The sequence below is a fragment of the Natrix helvetica genome, assembly GCF_964273705.1.
Source record: "Natrix helvetica genome assembly, chromosome: 3".
In the NCBI taxonomy this organism is placed as follows: Eukaryota; Metazoa; Chordata; class Lepidosauria; order Squamata; family Natricidae; genus Natrix; species Natrix helvetica.
This window is the reverse complement of record NC_138549.1, coordinates 84,368,591-84,387,143: the sequence shown is the minus strand read 5'-3', so window position 1 is coordinate 84,387,143 and position 18,553 is coordinate 84,368,591. Positions and strand designations below refer to the sequence as shown.

The 18,553-nt window shown below is 38.6% G+C and overlaps 1 protein-coding gene across 1 annotated transcript in view; it reads right to left on the bottom strand.

Moving 5' to 3' along the window:
• Nucleotides 1–18,553, bottom strand: part of ABCD3 (ATP binding cassette subfamily D member 3) — a 46,573-nt gene that overhangs the window by 3,306 nt on the left and 24,714 nt on the right. The window contains exons 10-22 of the mRNA XM_081946615.1: nucleotides 18,175–18,244; nucleotides 16,245–16,314; nucleotides 14,661–14,758; nucleotides 14,473–14,564; nucleotides 13,857–13,945; nucleotides 13,686–13,758; nucleotides 11,485–11,548; nucleotides 10,132–10,209; nucleotides 9,977–10,042; nucleotides 9,796–9,885; nucleotides 7,866–7,985; nucleotides 6,085–6,189; nucleotides 2,175–2,231 (exon numbers count right to left, since the gene is read on the bottom strand). Of these exons, the coding sequence (XP_081802741.1) occupies nucleotides 2,175–2,231; nucleotides 6,085–6,189; nucleotides 7,866–7,985; nucleotides 9,796–9,885; nucleotides 9,977–10,042; nucleotides 10,132–10,209; nucleotides 11,485–11,548; nucleotides 13,686–13,758; nucleotides 13,857–13,945; nucleotides 14,473–14,564; nucleotides 14,661–14,758; nucleotides 16,245–16,314; nucleotides 18,175–18,244 (1,072 nt within the window). The remainder of the gene's footprint in view (nucleotides 1–2,174; nucleotides 2,232–6,084; nucleotides 6,190–7,865; nucleotides 7,986–9,795; nucleotides 9,886–9,976; nucleotides 10,043–10,131; nucleotides 10,210–11,484; nucleotides 11,549–13,685; nucleotides 13,759–13,856; nucleotides 13,946–14,472; nucleotides 14,565–14,660; nucleotides 14,759–16,244; nucleotides 16,315–18,174; nucleotides 18,245–18,553) is intronic.

Sequence of the window (18,553 nt, the reverse complement as noted above, 5' to 3'; positions counted from 1 at the left end):
CAAATAGTCATTAAAGACAATGGGTATTAAAACAAGTGATTTATATATAAAAAACTTAACTACAACAAACTAATGACGAAAGTGACCTCTCTTAACTGTTAACAACGTTTTCATTATATTTATGAGCAATCACAATGTGCAATATTAATACAGAAAATCTTCTTTAATTATCCTTGAGATAAATGTACATGGTTCGGAGGAGTATAAAACTGGTTTTATTGTGATGGTTTGTTATGACTTTATTCTTCCACTATTCTATTCTAATATAGAGATATACTTTTGAAAGGAAGTTTCAGTGACAATATGGTTATGATTCTGAACTTAGAAATTTAGAGGAAAATTATAACAGAATATAAGCAAACCTCTGGCTCTTAACACTCAAAAATAAGGGGAAAATATGTAGTGAATTCTTCCATTTATTTACTTACAATGTCAATTTCTAAGGCTGCCCACTCGCCAATGACTCTGGGCAGCTCACACAGAGTTAAAAAGAATACAGAGCACTTAAAAAAAATCATAAAAAAGAGTTGCACTGAGGGGAAAAAAGGGCTGAGGAAAAAAACTAACAGGAACTAAACAATACAGCCTCAGAGTTCAAAATGCTGAGTCATGCAATGTCCCAGCACAGTGTCTGTGGGAACAGCAAGTTCTTTAAGGTTCTTCTCAGGAGTGCAAGACTAGGATCAAACAGACCTCAAGAGGAAACTGTTCCAAAAGGCAGGTGTAGTGACAAAGAAAATTATTTGTCTACTGGATCCCATAAGATGATGATATTGGTTTAACAGATGATATCTGAAGCATTTCTAACTCTATTAGTTCTTATAAGACAGGCAGAAACAACTGATGTGGGACATTCCAGTGAACATTCAAGCCAATGTAAATCATTAATCTATTTAAAGGGTGGATGATAAGAATGGTGACCCTATTTCTTAGGAAAATAAAGGAAAATGATGAAAAAGAAATAATGTTAGGCTGCTATTCTTCTTTTCTTTCGGACCTCAGGCCTACCACACCTTCTATTATTCTACTATGCATTTTTATTGTGGGAAAACGGGAGGGGGGATTTTACGGAGTTAGATGATATGTAGCCATAACAACATTTTTTATAGAAAGCCAAGGTCATCCTTTGTCTTTGCACCTGACTGGAATTGGATGGGTAGAAGCTGCCAGAATGGCAGTGGAGAAGATTGGACCATGTGATGGACTTGTGGGTGTGAGGGCAAGATCTGGAAGTTTCAACTGGGTGGGAAAACCGGGAAGCCTTCAGGTTCGAGTTTTCGCAGATGTGCCAACATGGCTCTCTTAATAAATTGGAACTTTAGGAATACTTTGCCTTGGACTCTGATTTAATTTTGGATGCTATTTGGAACCCTGACAAGTAAATCTGAAAGAGACTCATAAGGGTAAAAAAATGTTTATGTTTAGGAAAATTCAAGAGCAAAACCAAGGAAAATGTTACCAAAATACATATTATAATAAAATTATGCAAAAGTAAGTGCTATACGGTATGTAAATTCATTTAAAAAATAATTCAATTTCCGAGCAGACTTCCCCCAAGAGGGCTGCTGAACAATAGGAGGATTTTTCTCTCCTGCTAATGATCAGCTGATTTTACTGCCAAAGCTGGTTCTTTGGTAGTGCTGCTCCCTGGATTTGACTTCTCTTTAAATTCAATCCTGATTCCCAATTTGCTGATAACGTTAAGGTTGACTCTGTATCTTGGGTTTCTATATACACATAGTCCTCAACTTACGATCACAACTGAGCCCAAAATTTCTGTTGTTAAGCAAAACATTTGTGAAGTGAATTTTGCTGCATTTCATAACCTTTCTTGTTAAATGAATCAATGTAGTTGTTGTTAGTAATCTAGAAGTGACTTGCAAGTGGGAGGTTTGTGACCTGGGGACTTCCTATACTTATTAAAAGCGTTATAATGCCTTCAAGCTAATTCCTAGGCTTAAAACTTTATGCTTTGAGACCCAAATATTTAAAGAGTAAGTTTTCTGTTTGATTATGCCCCTTAATTCAGATAATAAGAGATCCTATGCATGTTGTTTTCAACCTATCCAGGAATAACATACCAAGTTGGTCTTATTTCCTGATCAGACATGGATAATGTCAAATGGATTTTATGCATTAGGAAAAAAACAACAGGTAAATAAAATAAGCCTTACATCATGGTGTTTCCAAAGTGATTTTCTGTGAGAAACAGTGAAGAGAGTGATGCCAACCTGAAATGCCAAAACACAGTTTAAAAGGTTATAAATGAGCTTTAGATTGCCAGATATCTATCTGCACCGAAGCCCAAGAAACAATAAAAAAAGCCAACCCATATATAATCTACAGAAAAATAATCCAATTTTCCAAAGTATTCCTTTTTCTAAAAGCAGCTATTGGAAGAGGGAACCTTTAGAATAAGATTATAGTGCCAGAATGACACTTTTTTCTCTGTTTAATTTTATGCTGCATTATTCTCTTTTGTAACTTAACAGCTGCATTGTGATGCTTGTACATTTTCCCTTCAATAAATAACAGCAGCTTCGAGTTGGGTGATTTTGAACAGGGGCTCTCCATGGGAAACATAAGAATTCACTCCCGTCTCCTAACCCTGTCCTCCCATTCTACCCTTTGGTTAAAAATCAGGCTATAACTCATATGTCATCTTTACTTATGGGTTCCAAAATTAAATCCTAAAGAGATAAAAGATACATAAATCTTTTTCATTGAATTCGCCAGAGTTGAAGACCAATTTTCAGAAATTGCTTCAAATATATTTTAACCATTTTTAAAACTTGCATTCCAAGGCAAAGAAGGAACCTGAATGCAGTGAATGAGAAAATATGTGAATGAATAGTTAACTCCAGCTTCAGCAACTGCACAATTCTTATTTGCTTTGGCCATAACAAAGACAAAACAAGGATTCAGGGCAGGATCAGCTAATTCAGTTTCAACTGTGAGATGGGGAAGCATATACAGTTAATAAATAAACTTAAATAAATAAATAAATCCACAAAATAGCCAGTTAGCCTTCTTACCAATGTTCCCTCTAATTTTTTTTTTCAGTGTGAGCGGAAAAGTATAGTGTTTGAGCAGCACATTTTCATGCCTGAGCACCTGAATTTTTTTTCACAGATGTCACCCAAGACTTATTTTAAATGTATTGTTTTTTTTAAATTCGGTTTGTTTTTTTGGATATGGATTTAATCTTTTTTAACTTTTGGGATGTGTGTTTTTTAATGTTGTACGCCGCCCTGAGTCCTTTTGGAGAAGGGCGGCATATAAATCCAAACAAACCAAACCAAACCAAACCAAACCAAACAACGAAATCAGTTTTATTTGAAACTCAATTCTACCATGTAAATATCCATTAAGTAAAGAAATCTCCCTATACAGGTAGTCCTCAATCTACGACAATAATTGAGCCCAAAGTTTCTATTGCTAAGTGAGACATTTGTTAAGTGAGTTTTGCCCCATTTTACAACCTTTCTTGCTACAAACAGTTAAGTGAATCACTGTGGTTAAATCAGTAACCTGGTTGTTAAGTCAATCTGACTTTCCTACTGATTTTGCTTGGCAAAAGATTGCAAAAGGTGACCCCAGGACACTGCAATCATCATAAATATGAGGCAGTTGCCAAAGATCCAAATTTTGATCATGTGGCCATGGGGATGCTGCAATGATCATACGTTTGAAGAACAGCCATAAGTCACTTTTTTCAGTGCTGATGTAACTTTAGTCATTAAGTGAACTGTTGTAAGTTGAGGACTACTTGTATTTAAGTTCAATGGATGACTCTCTATGGGAAAAGGATCAAAACTTCCCTCTATCCACATTTTCCATACTATGAATTACTTTATATGCTTTATACTTTCCCCCTTACTATCCAATAGTCTGCAGTGATATTAGCAAGTTATGAATAAATTACCAATTGATGTAGATTAGCAATTGGGGCACATAAAGAAACAAACAAAGAGGGGAGAGGAGGGAGGGGGAGGAAGGAAGGAAGGGAGACACACACACACACACACACACACACACACACACACACACAAACACACAGACAAAAAAGGAAAGAAGAGAAAGAGAAAAAGAAAGGGGAGAGGAGGGAGGGGGGATAAGAAAAAGAGGCAGAAAAAAGAAAGAAAGAGAAAGAGGAAAGGAAGAAAGAAGGAAGGAAGGAAAGAAAAAAAGAAAGAAAAAAGGAAGAAAGTAAAGAGGAGAGGCGAGAAGAGAAGGAATAGAGGCCAAAAAAGCAAACAAGGAAAAGTAGGAAAAACTTTCACTGGAAAACACTATTTTTCCATCAGTGCAAAACTTTCCTAAACAAGGTTAATTTTCCGGATTTTGACTTTCTGGGTCCACGTGGACCAAGAAGCCTCTGTTTTCTTTTTCTTTTCGAGCAATAAAATCAAATAAAATCTGTGGAGCACCAGCTCGACTCCCCCTTCCTGTGAAAAAAACCTCGAGCCCCAATGCTCCGAACGCAGAGCCTGGATTCAGACATGTGCACACCCAGCATGGGTTTCCATTTGCTTGCGTGGCGAGCGCCTCCCACACATCCACATCTTGGAAGCGGAGCCAATAGCGGGGAGCCCAGCCATGGGGACTTAGCCGACAAGCCGCGACAGAAGCATGCTCCGCACGTCCCACGGAGAGTTGGTTGTTGCCGCGGCTTCCCCACTCAGTAACTTTGATCCAGGAGGGAATGGCCTCCCTGTCAATCAGCCACGTGCCAGCGGAGGGAGCCCAATCATAACCCTAGGTGGCCACATTTCTGTTGGCCAAAGGCCCGCCCTCCTCTGGGTGTGTCCAGGCTCTATAATATCCCAGCCCAGCTGACAGAAGCCTCCTAGCCGCCTCCATCATGCTAAAGATCACTGCGCGGCATTGGAAACTGCTGCGGTGTTTTGTTGCCACCTGCGCGGCCATGCACCCGCGCACCTTAGAGGGAACATTGCTTCTTACTGCATTATATTCCTCCATCCCCTATCCAGGACAGGGTTGGGCAACTATGACAACTTTACAACCTGTACAGCTGACTTTAGGAATTCTGGGAGTTGAAGTCCATATGTCGTAAATATGTCATAGCGGCCTACCTCCTTGGTCCAGCTTTTTTCACTGAAACTGGAGAATTAATTCTATCAAATCCCCATTTTATTCGCTCAGCCCCTATCTCCCCACTTTCCCCCCAAAAAAACAATGACCCGTATTAATCAATGAAATAAATCATTCTTATCCTTTAATTCAGTGAAATTGATCTTCAAGTTGGAGGAACTTCATGAGAAAAGAACAGACTTAAGTTATATTCTACTCAAAATATCAAAATAAAAATCAGCCAAAGTAGACTGTCGTTACTCTTCATGTGATTTTTCTCTCTGCTGTTTTATTTTGCCTTCTTTAACACATTCTCATGTTAATATTTTAGGATTAGGGTCTGTAGGCCTAACACAGTGGTGGGTTTCAAAATTTTTTAGAATCTCTTCTATAGATGTGGCCTGCTTTGTAGGAGTGGCTTGCCGGCCATGTGATAGGGTGGGAGTGGCTTGCTAGCCATGTGACTGGGTGGGAATGGCATGCCAGCCATGTGACTGGGTGGGCGTGGCCAACTTGTAAAATGTGGTGAAACTCAGTTAACAACGCTCTTGCTTAGCAACCAAAATGTTGGCTCAGAAACTCTGGCATTTGAAGCACGCAAGTCTTAAAGCTGTCAAGTTACAAGACCCTTGCACCCCTAACCCTTTAGAAAAAAAACCCCAGGGGTGTTCAAACTTGGCAGCTTTAAGACTTGTGGACTTCAACTCCCAGAATTCCTCCTCTCGCTCTTCATCTTGATGATGTGTGGATGGGCGGGGGGAGGGAGCTGGAACCGGTTCTAAACGGCACAGCAGATTTGTAGAACCTCTTCTATAGAAGAGGTTAGAACTGGCAGGAACCCACCCCTGGCCTAACTTTACTCTATGGTAAAGTTAGGCCAGGGGTGGGTTCCTGCCAGTTCTAATGTAGTCATACCATTTTCTTTTTTTAACATGGCTTTAAAATTGGATCTTAAATTAGCAGTGCAAGATTAACCACAGAAAGACATACTTTCCGACAATGGCTGTAAATGTATCCCTCCACATCAACACTAACGGCACTCGTACATTCATCCAGAATGGCAAACTGGGGTTTATGGTAGAACAATCTAGCCATCTGCAATGGAAAAAGAAATGATAAAGGATTACCATATAATCCATACATACGAAGACCATTAAATTGGATTTTTTTTTAAAAAAAACTAAGATATTTTGCAGGTAATCATAAAAAATATGGGAGAGACGTTCAAATCACAAAAGTACTACAAAAATGTCCCTTAATTCCATCACACTCATATTCTCCAGAGAGTCACATTATTTGTATGCTGTCAGTCCTGGAAGCTATTTTTTTCGTTGCATTATTTGTAGTAAACATGAAAATAAAAACAAAGCAAATTTTGTATGTGGCACACAGTTCTCTCCCCCCCCCCTTGAAATAGATGAAAAATTTCATTCTGTTGCCATCACACAGAATTACCTGAAAATATTTTACTAAATTTCTGACCCTCTTAAAGATAGCAATTAATGGGAGATTTATCTATGACTGCTGCCAGTTTGAGTTAATTCTAGATTAGAAGAACAAATATTCTGAACTGGAATTAAGCAGATTCTGAACTGTAAGTAGTGAACTTATTATTATTATTATTTTTTTAAAAAGCTTATTGCCAAAAGCAGACATTGCAACACATTTTGTTCCTATGTAATATTGTACTAAATTATTAATCAGGTGGTCCTCGACTTACAACAGTTTGTTTAGTGACTGTTCAAAGTTACAACGGCACTGAAAAAAAATAACATGACTGTTTTTTATACTTATGACCATTGCAGCATTCCCATGGTCATGTGATCAAAATTCAGATTCACTTAACAACTGTATTACTAACTTAATGACTGCAGTGATTCACTTAACAAATGTGGCAAGAAAGATTGTAAAATGGGGCAAAACTCACATAAAAATGTCTCACTTAGCAATAGAAATTTTGGGCTCAGTTGTGGTCGTACGTCGAGGACTACCTATGGGTCCAGGATGATGACTGGGGCATCATTTTACTTCAATTCTTTTTGGCTTGTGACCTCCAGCGAAGTGGGTATGATCTCCTCAAACATCTATAGTTTAAATCTTTGCCCTTTCTAGTTCCTTTGGGCAGCTAAAGGAGAGGGAATTTCTAGATCTGGATTTAGGAGATTATTAATGCCTCACGGATGGATGCGGGATGCTAACGGAAGCCTTGAGGGAGGCTGCGATACACCTCCTCAAATAGTTCTTTCTGGATCCAAACGTATTAGATGACTATTGCCCAGTCTTCAACCACCTCTTTTGGGGGGAGGTTATTGAAACCACTGTTCAATAACAGTGGAAACAGCTATGGAGCATCCTTATAAGACAGTAGTTCTCAACCTTCCCAATGCCGCGACCCTTTAATACAGTTCCTCATGTTGTGGTGACCCCCAACCATCAAATTGGTGTCTTAGTTCCTAAGACCATCGAAAATATGTGTTTTCTGATGGTCTCAGGCGACTCCTGTGAAAGGGTCGTTCGACCCCCAAAGGGGTCCGACCCACAGGTTGAGAACCACTGCTATAAGAAATGAATTATTGAAGGACTATACACTTAGGAATGGTTGATCTAATAGTTTATGTTTGTTGGAACCTAGGGATTTGGGGGTCTATAAATGTAATTAATAATAGCGGTATTAGGCCACCGTTTTACTACTGAATTTATGTAAACACGTCAATCAAAACAAGTGGTGGAAAATGTACACAGTGTCAAGGGACACTGTGAAGACAACCAACCGCCATTCTCTGTTTCTCTCCTCCACTGAGAACATCCATCCAGTCTTGAACACTATCCCAGCCTCCTTCACGTTCCAAGATCTGACCCAGCTGGACATTATCTAAGTATTCCTTTAACACCTGCAACCAAAACAGTAAACAAATATTGCTTAACAGATTGCTGATATGTTTGCTACTACCTCCCTGTTAATTTATCTAATCCTCCCCGTCCCTGACAATTTAGATTGGTTTAGTTCAAAATGTTTTGTCAGATAATTGTACCAAGCAACAATATTAGCTGAGCTAGATTGTGTACTTTAAGTGGTATTGAAATACATGATAAATGTTATGCAGCCTCAGATACAGTTGGCCTGAAAGTGGTTCTGATTCACTGGCCTTCCCTTCTGTTAAAATAGACAACCTAAGTAACCAAGTGCTCTCTTTCACCAGATCTATAGGTTTTTTTCTCCAACTTCTCCGTGATTCAAGACAGAAATCACAATGGCATTGCTACAGAACCTGGCATTTAAGCATCAGCGCAATTTCAGATTCAATCAACATTCTCTTTTTCTACATAGGAACCAGAGTTATGGGACTTGGAAATCCATGTGTACAGTTATAAAATTCCCCTATCTTGAAAGCTTGGCAGACGTTAAAGCAGAGGAGCAATTTCTATGCACGTACTGATGAACTGATGTATCTGTTATTACATTCATACCCTTTAACGGTATGAGCAGATAGGGAGCTATGCACCTGATTTTTCTGTCCTATAACTTCAGGATGCTCACCAGAGGTGCTATTCAGCAGATTCTGACCAGTTCTGGAGAACCGGTAGTGGAAATGTTTGAGTAGCTTGGAGAACTACGTCTGAACGGCCCAGCCCCCATCTATTCTCTGCCTCCCGAGTCCCAGCTGATTGGGAGGAAATGGGGATTTTGCAGAAACCTTCCCCTGGAGTGGAGAGGGAATGGGGATTTTGCAGAAACCTTCCCCTGGAGTGGGGAGGGAATGGAGATTTTACAGTATCCTTCCCCTGCCACGCCCACCAAGCCACATCACGCCACACCACGCCCACAGAACCGGTAGTAAAAAAATTTGAATCCCACCACTGATGCTCACATAATAGCACATTTTCCTATCTGCCAAGCGGCAGTGTCTACAATAAAGAAAAAATTAGCTTTTATGATTCTACTTCTATACTAATTCAGTACAGTTCTACAGTAATTGAGAAAATTAAGGCTTGTATGAGCAATGTTGTAATTAACCTCAATTTAAAAAAAAATCAAACAAGAATCAACCTAGGAATACCTGAAACACAGATACCACTATAACAGCAAATCTGAAAACCAATGAAACAATACTCTATCACAATACCTTATTCTTTTGGCATGCTTATCTATAATAGATACATATTTGCTTTTTAAAGTATTATATATTTCTTAAAGAAAGAAAGACAAATCAGAATGAGTAGAAACATAAATTTCCCTTCTTCTTCTCAGCTCCCATTAAGGTTGCAATAAATAAAGAGTATCAATTCATAGAGATTTTGTACATATGCACTGAGACAAAACTGGTTTAAATCACTGGCATTTCAAATTATTACATGCTTTTAAAATTTACAGTGATTTCTGTTTTTTTAAATTTTCATTTACTTTTATTAAACATCTATAGTAAATATAACCTTTAAAAATAGTTAGTGCCCGTTTGATCTAGTGGTTAAGGCACAAGACTACAAAGCAGGAAACTAGGTCCCACCTTAGCCATAAAAGCCGGCTGGGTGACTTTGGGTCACTCTCTCTCTCTCTCAGCCCAATGTACCTCACAGGGTTGTTGTTGAGGAAAAAGTGGGAGGAGGAAGTTAGTTGGATATGCTAGCTGCCTTGTGTTATTTGTAAAAATAATAAAGGGGAGATTCAAATAAATAAATTGTAGGAATAATAATGCATTTCACCTGGTCAGAGATTCCTTTCCTTTTTTGATCTTCTATAGTGTCCGGATAAATTACTTGGTCTCTCAACGTCCCAAGTGTCATATATGGTCTCTGAAATTAAAATTATACTTACATTATAATGAGAAAATTGGGGCATTTGTCAGAGAGAAGAAATGTCAACAGTCCTAGTGGTTTGATTTACCTGGGGAACATAAAACAACTTTCCTCTCTCGGGTTTAGTTAGGCAGCCGCCAAACAAAGGCCACAACTGCAATAAGAAAAACACAATTTATTAGAATAGAAAAGTAACGTCATTTTTTTGCCCTTAAAATCAAGTTTACTTTAGCCTTTACTTACTTCACCAAGGACCCGGAAGAGAGAACTTTTTCCACATCCATTTGGCCCACAAATAAGAACATTTGCACCAGATTGCACCTGGAATATAAATCAAGACAGAATATATATGTTTAAAGTTTCTCAAATACTAAAAGCTACGGTATATGAATTAGCATCCTAATGCGTGAGATTTGCTTCATTAACTTGGGAACATATATCTGATTTAGCAAATATTTTCTAGATATTCTTTTGAAACACAAGCACTCAAAAGTATTCAAACTTTGAAGTGTTTATAAAATTTGGTAGAAGGAAGTTAAAAACCTACACGCAAATTTTCGGTTCACTACGGGATGGACCTGCTTTTTTAAAGTACTAAAACATGCAGTTAAATTGACACATTTTAAAAATAATTTGAACTAGATTGTTTTATGAAAATAAAATGGAAGATTCTGCTATTGTAGCCTGTCTCAATCAAGTATGGTTCTGGTCTTAATACAGAGGTATTTTTCTGATCTGGTCTACCTTAAAGATCATCCCTCTGGTTACTTACTTGTGGAATGCCACAGAAATTGGTCCTCTCTCTCCCCTACTCTTTATCATTTTTTGGAAGCCACTGGGAGAAATTCTGAAATGACTTGGGGTGCTGATGAGACAAAGTTTTATGCCGCCATCCAAGTCTGAACTGGACTCCATCAACCGTGGAGGTCCTTTTTTTTGGTCTGGAAACTATAAGGATCTGGATAGGACAAAACAGGTTGCTCTAAAACCCTCCTGAGGCAATCTTGGAGCTACACAAAAAATGTTATGGAATGGATATTCTGGTTTATATTATGACTACCTAATGAAAAAAACTCAGCCTGATTAATATGTTTTTTTCAAATTCCTATATTAATGTTGACTAGGTCCATGGAGAATAGCAATCTGTCAAATTTCTCCTGGTTTCCATGTGTATAGCATGATTATCACCAGCAAGAGATTTATGCAAATATTTAGTATTATGCATACAGAGGATGGGAAAACTACTTAGAATCTATGTGGGTTAGCTCCCCTCTTAAAAGTTTCTCATATAGAAATCTTTCCTTTTTCTGCCTCTTAGGACTTTCCCCCAAATTTAGAAAACATTCTTGTCTGTGAAAGGGCCCTATACTGAGAAGGAGAAATTCTTCAAAATTGGGTAGATTTCATTGACCAAGTACCTCCACTAATTTTGGATAGTTTTTCACTTTGAAGGCAATCTCCCTCACTATCAGAGATCACTTTGTTCTGAAATAATCTTCCAAAGAAAATGTTTTGGGATGGGAAGTGGAACAAAACAAATTTTTATTCTTATTCAGCGAATTATTTCCAGATGAAATTGTGAATGTTATAAGGTACCTCAAAGTTGAGATCTTTAATCAGCATATCGCCATTTGGTGTTGCCAATGGAACGTGATCAAATCTTCAAGGAAAATAGACATACCACCATTAATTATTAAAAATATTACCATTACAAAAAGGGACAATTAATAAACTAATTAGTAAACTGTCTACTCAATTTACTAGTGAATTACTGTTAAACAAGAGGGTAACATTTTCAAGGTCCTTGCAACATCGCCGTGCCACAAAATAAGGCACTAACAAAATGTCCACTTCAAAATTTTTGAAGTCGAAAACGGGAAAATATATGAAAATATACAGAGTTAAAAATATAAATACTGTTATGTTTCACAAGCATTAACCTCTGTCCCTCTTTCTTAATATTTGTAGATGCTATTACTTTTCAAAAACGATATGGGCATTCCTTAAGTTACAACCATTTTTTCAGTGATGGGTCAAAGTTACAGGTGAATGATACATTTGGTTCCTGAAGCTACGGCTGTTGTGGCACTTCTGAAGTCAAGTGATCAAAATTCAGGCACTTGGCAGCCCATCTGCACTTACAATCACAGCGGTGCTTCAATTTTCCCCGCCTGTCTTTCCCACCTGTGCCAGAATTTAGGAAGGGTTCCTTCTAAGCCTCTTATTCTGTAGATGTGGCTAATGCTGTCCTTGTTCCATAGGCAGCCTCTGTTTGCCTGTCTCCCAAGCTCTTTCCTGCATAACCCATTACACCTTGTCAGCAGTGGGAACAAGAAGGCAGCAAAATTTAGCTGGGGCAGTGGAATGCAAGACAGTAGGGGCCTCAGAGGCCAGAGCAACAAGGGCAGCTGGTGTTGGGCAGTTGCAACTTCTTGAGATGACTGGGGCTTCCCATTGTGATGGTTGTAGCTACCTGGGGCAACTGCAGCTTAGTGCTAGGGCTCAGGACTCCTTGCAGATCGAGAGCTGTGGCAAGCCATGAAGCTCCTGAGTTGCAATGTGGCAAGCAGCCCCTAGGCTAGTGATGGCGAACCTTTTTAGCACCGAGTACCAAAAAAGTCACACGGAAACATCATGCGTACACGCGCTTATTGGGGTCGCACTCCGAAAAAGCTGAACTTCTGGGTTTTAGCGTGCATGCACGTCCGATGATCAGTTGGCCAGTGTGCATGCATACACCAGTTTTTGCCACTGCCGCGTGCACAAAGGACAGCTGATTATTGCATGCACAAGCGCGGCAGATACCCAGAAGACAAACAGGCAAGGCTGCGCGTGCCGGGTGACATGGCTTCACGTGCCACTTTGGGCTGCCACACCATCATGGCCCTAGGCTGAGCAGTTCCTGGGCTGCTTGCTACCAAGCCAGGAGTGATTTGCATTGGAATGCGTCCTCAGCTAACGATGAGTGGAATTCCGTTCACAATTGCAATCGGGGCTGCCAGGATTGCTATCGCTAAGCAATGCCGTCGCATAATATCAAGCTTTATAATCACATTGTTTAGCGGTGGACATTCCAGTTCCAATTGCGATCATAGCTCTGTACATAAAAGAGAACTAAAGGTGGAAATGTGTTGATGTTGAATGTTTCCTTTTGAAAGTCTGGATATGTATGAACATTAACCATTCAATAACTTTTTGACTGTGGTTTAATAAAGCCTATTTTATATGTTTACTTCACTGCAACTCTATCCCACAAAGCTTCTTGTGGATCCAAGAGATGGCAATAGTTGTTGACAGTTGGAGTAAAACACTGATCAATGTAAAACAGTTGTCTTAAATCAATCAAGTCAGATCGCTAGATAACTCTGCCAACTGAATATGTAGTGGCTTGTGATACTCATTCATTAAACATTTCAAATGTAATACGATTTGCTTTTCAACTTAATTCATTGAATCCCATGCAGATGACAAGAGCTCCAAGGTCTGTGGAAGCATGTCCATACAGGGGCCTACAAGATCTGTAGAAGCATGTCCATACAGAAGCCTACATGATTTTCTGCATTCAGAAGACCACAATTGGGGGTGGGGAAGGTTGAAAAATGGCATTGCCAGGAAGCAATTGTAGACATGGTCTCACAGCTGCTTCTTGTACAGTTTACTCTTCTGGGTAAAAGGTGTGTGCAGAGATCTACCACAAATGCCAAAAATTAAAAATTAAATTTAGATAGCACGGATAGGTAAGTAAAAGTGTTGAGTTGATAGGACATCTTAATAAAAAATGAGGGATTTTTACCTACTTGATAATGTTATCTGTTATGACAATTCGTCCTGCACCAGGAATCAACGGGGTGGCTTGCTTTAGTTCTAAATCTTAAATTAAAAAAAATAAAAATAGTAAGTAATTAATAATAAAGTTATTATGTGTTTTTGTATTAATTCCATAATCAACTTCAGGGCATCATAATTACCTTTGTCTTGTGCCAGCATGGTTCGTTGATATTTCCCTTTGTTTAGTTCCTTCAGAACTTGCATTAATTCTGTAATTCGAGCTGTGAAGCTAAAGGTTATAAAACTATTAAACTGACACTTCAAAACGGAATGTTCATCAAAAATAGATGAAATTGACAGTTTAAAATGGAAAACAAAATAATGCATATCACGAGTGCATATTATAAATATTTAGATTTTTTTTTCTACAAATGATGGCTCAAGCTTTGTTAAAATACTTCATTTTTTATATTTCAAAACAATCAAATTAATCTTAGTTATCTCATAATTAGAAATTAATATGCATTTGGGGCTAACAAGGAGGATAAAATACATTTATTTTATGAATGAAAATAGGATTGCACTTATTGGTGAAGCTTACTGTTGGGAAACTACTGGCCAGGCTGGAAGCAGGAGTCAAGCAAGGGTCTAGCTTAGAGTTCTTGCACAGCCAAGCTTGATCTCCCTCAACAGTCTTATCTGGCTGTTCCTGAGGAAGGTGAGTGGTCTGGGAAGATTCTTATAACACAGGTAGAAGTCAATAAAATTGTTTACTTCAACTATTTATGGCTCTAATTGCTTGTACTTGTCACTTACCCAGCCAATCGAGTCATTTCACGACCCGCGAGAACTATTCTGCCAAGGGCTTGAGACATTCTCAGTAGCATTCTTCCACTTTGGTAGTAATCCTTAAAACAATGAAATATAGGTTTTTCTCTCAAAAACCAACAGGCAATATATGTGTGTCATTTATTATTAACTACTGCAGCAAATATATTACTCACCTCCAAAAGTTCAGCATGGTTGCTACTCTGATGACGAGGATGAGACAAGTCTAGAAATGGGCGGCTAACAACCAAATAGCCAACTACGGTTGCAAGATCTGTAACAATTGAAAGAGGGGAAAACGTATTTCTAATTCCATGTCATTATTTTAAATGTGGATTGATCCAACATTCGGACAGCAATTTCATGAAGCACAATTTTATTCTTTTCAGTTTAATACAGGTAGTCCTTGTTTAGCAACCACAATTAGGAACCAGCGAGTCCCGGCTGCTAAGTGGTGAAATTGTGTGATCAGAACTGGATTTCAGGGTTGAAATTGACAAGTGAAATTGACAAGGCTGGTCTGTTTCGCACCTTGGCTTTTGTTTGCCTCCTAACCATTCCCCAGCCCTTTGGAATGGCTTACTCCAGTACTGGTACAACAAAGGAATTAATATTTGTATTTATATTCATTGGAGAGCAAGACAGTATAGGAGTTCTTGCTTAATGACCGCAATTGGGCCCAGAATTTTGGTCGTAAGTTATTGTGGTCATTACGTATGTGCCCATGTAACCTGATTCTGTTTTAGAACCATTTTACAACGATCATAAAGTAAGCTACAACATTCATTAATCAAATCATATTATCATTAAGCTGACCGAGAGATTAAGCGAATCCAGCATATCCAGTGGGTGGGTTGTTTTTTTTTGCCATATTCTGCTGGAAAACAGCAAAAATTGCCACAAATTGTGGCCACCTGACCCTAGGACACTGCAACTGGTCTTAAATGCAAAACAGTTGCCAAGTGTCTGAAATGTGATTGTGGGACTGTGAAAGCATATGTGGGGCAGTTCTAACTTGGAAGGTGGGTTGTAATGTTTAGTTTATGGTAAAGCAATCAGTTATTAAGTAAGGGCTATTGTAAGCTGACGGCTCGTCTGGTCCACTGACGGAGGTCCATCCGCTCCGGATCTGATCGATTTTGTCCTGAAGATATTCCCCAAACTCCTCTGCTCTTCCCTGTAAGGGTGTCTCTCGCGTCCCCTGCGATAAAAGGGAGCGGGTCACCCGAAACAGGGCGGCAGGGCGGTTATCCGCGGACGCAATAAGGGCAGCACAATGTCTGCGCTTGGCCGCTCTTATTGCCACAAGGTAAGTCCGCAAATAGGCTCTTACCTGTGTTTGGTCAGATTCGGAGCGTGAGGACCTCCACCTGCTCTCTAGACGTCTCCTGTGGCGCTTCATCACCCTTAGCTCCTCAGTGAACCAAGGAGCCCGGGTGGGTCGATGCCGCAGGAGAGGTCGCAAAGGCGCAACCCGGTCCAAGGCCCCAGTCGTCGCCCTATTCCAGGCAGTCACTAGGTCCTCGGAGCGGGAGCGGGACAAGGCTACAAGTATTGGCCCAAGCTCCGTCTGGAATCTATCCGATTCCATCAGGTGCCTGGGGCGGTACCAGCTTGTAGAGTCTGGTTCCGCCTCCTCGCGGTGGGAGATAGCGCCAGGGAAGTCCAGCCGGAGGGATGAGTGCCTGTTTTATGGAAATTCTATAACAGAAGAGAAAGAAAGAAAGAAACAAAGAAAGGAGGGAGGGAGGAAGACTTACATTTAGCAATAATGGTGTCTACAAAGCCCATTGTAAACCGGAACAAAATGAAATTGTGCAGGTGCTCTACCTAGGGCAATTAAAAAATTGAAAAGTTATGTCAATACATTTTAAACATGGAACTTAAATTATGGATTAAAAACAGATCATCTCTCAGTCTTTCTTAGGATGCATTTATTTTATTGGGAAACAAAAAAAAAGAAAAATGTTGCATTCTACAATATACAGGAGGGAACGACTTATCCAAGAATTGTTGTGTTTTATTTTTTAAAAAGTACCATCTTTTTATAAGCCATAATTTTCAGAAAAGATGTGGAAAATTTTATTGTTATAGTGCATTGTAAAAATCGTTATAATTTCAAGATAACCTTTTATTCACAATTTAATCACATTTATATATCTTTATATTAGATGTTCGTGGATGAGGGAATCATGGCCCTTTTGAGGCAATGACAATCACTGTGTATTGTTGAGTGTGCCCAAAAAGAAAAATTAGAAAAATGATTTTTTTAAAAATCTCATGATATTTCATGCAAGAATAGTAATCTTATGAAATTTGGTTCATTTTGTGTAATTTCACTGCATATGCCTCTCAGTTGGTATTTTTGCAGGCAATAAATAGCACATTGGCTTACAAAGTAGTCTCTACGTTAAAGATCTTAGTTTGAAGATCTATATGAAAAAGCTTTAGAAGATATATTAATCTCCCATTTAGATGAACAAAAAGTGGACATAAGGAAAAAGAATGAGAAAATTGTTTGGAAAAGAACGAAATGATGTATGCTACAAAGTACCACAAAAATATGTGGAGTTATGAGAAGTCTGTGAAAAGATACTTGGTGGGATGTCTATTAAAAATGCTGCAGGTGAGGAAAAAAATCTTTACAGTAGAATGACAGCAGCATAAAATGAGGACCAGGAAAAAAAAGTATGTATGTATGTATATATGTATGTATGTGTATGCTGCATGGAATGTAGTCAAAGAGAAAAAAGAACAGTTAAGACATAGAAGTTAATGACATAGAAAATGTGGAGCAATTTTGAAATATACATGCACGTATATATGTCTTAAAAAAGAATTACAGAAACTGTATCCAATATGTGGATGCGTTATGTTGATGACTCCCAAGAATAAAATATGCAGAAAGGTAAACACAGGTAAAGCTCTTAGAATGTCACATCCGTCAAGGAAATGATAGGAATTTTCAGAGGCAAGAGTCTGCAACGTGAAATAGGTTTTTGCCTTTTAAACTTCATATATCAAGTTTGTTAAGCTTTAACAATAGGATTTGTTTTGCCTCTCAGATAGGGCTTCAACCTACTCACAACTAAAAAAGTGAAAGCATATTTCTAATGCAATATGGGAAACTAAAAAAGTGAATTAACGGTGAGGGGGAAAAAAGGCTTTGGTGCTTGTAAATAGTATTTGTAAAAGTCAAATGCATTTTTTTTTAAAAAAATAATCCACATCCAGGATCAACAAAGCTCACTGATTCTGAAGTCACTGGGTCTAAAGGGAGTTTTAAGTCAGACTTAAGGAAAAAATAAAGCTGTAAAGACTGAGAAGGGAAGAAGGTGATAAGCAAGTTTGGCAAGATTTTTGGAGAATGAATATAATTAAATGGAATCAAATCAAATTGAAGGAAACAAAATCTTTATTACGACTAAAGGGCCAATTTATAGAAAAGGCCAATATGCTACAATCATGTCCCCTTCTTTTTAACTATATCATTTGGCAAATACACATAGTCCTTAGGCATTGCTTTCAGAAAAAAAAAATAGTTTCTTTCACCTATTGCTTTTCACCTTTCCTTAAGTGATCGTCTCATGCAGATATTCCTCTAGCACAGAAGCCTTTCATAATCTTTAACATCACTGTGCCAAATGTTACGGATTATTTACATTGCCAAATGGTTTCATGCTAACTTACCAGTTTGCGAAAAGATTTGTGAATTGTCTGTTTTTCCCTTTCATTCCCATTGTAAAATGCAATTTCCTCACTGTAGAAAAAAAAAAAAAAGAAGCCCTAATCAGCACATATTGGCAAGCAAGATCAAGCTACACAGCAGGAGAATGAGATGGGGTTTGTCTACAGGTGATAAAAGTGTTATGACACCTGCTGTTTCAAACAACCGGTTGGAAGTCATAATTTTAAATGCTCCCTCAATATCTTTCTCAGCTTACTACACATGTTTTAATCCTGCCCTGCAACACAGAATCACATTGGCTGTTTCAGCATTTCATGATTTTCGATCTCCTACATGTCTGGACCAGAATTTGAAACTAGTCTTACAACTAGTGAAATCTTG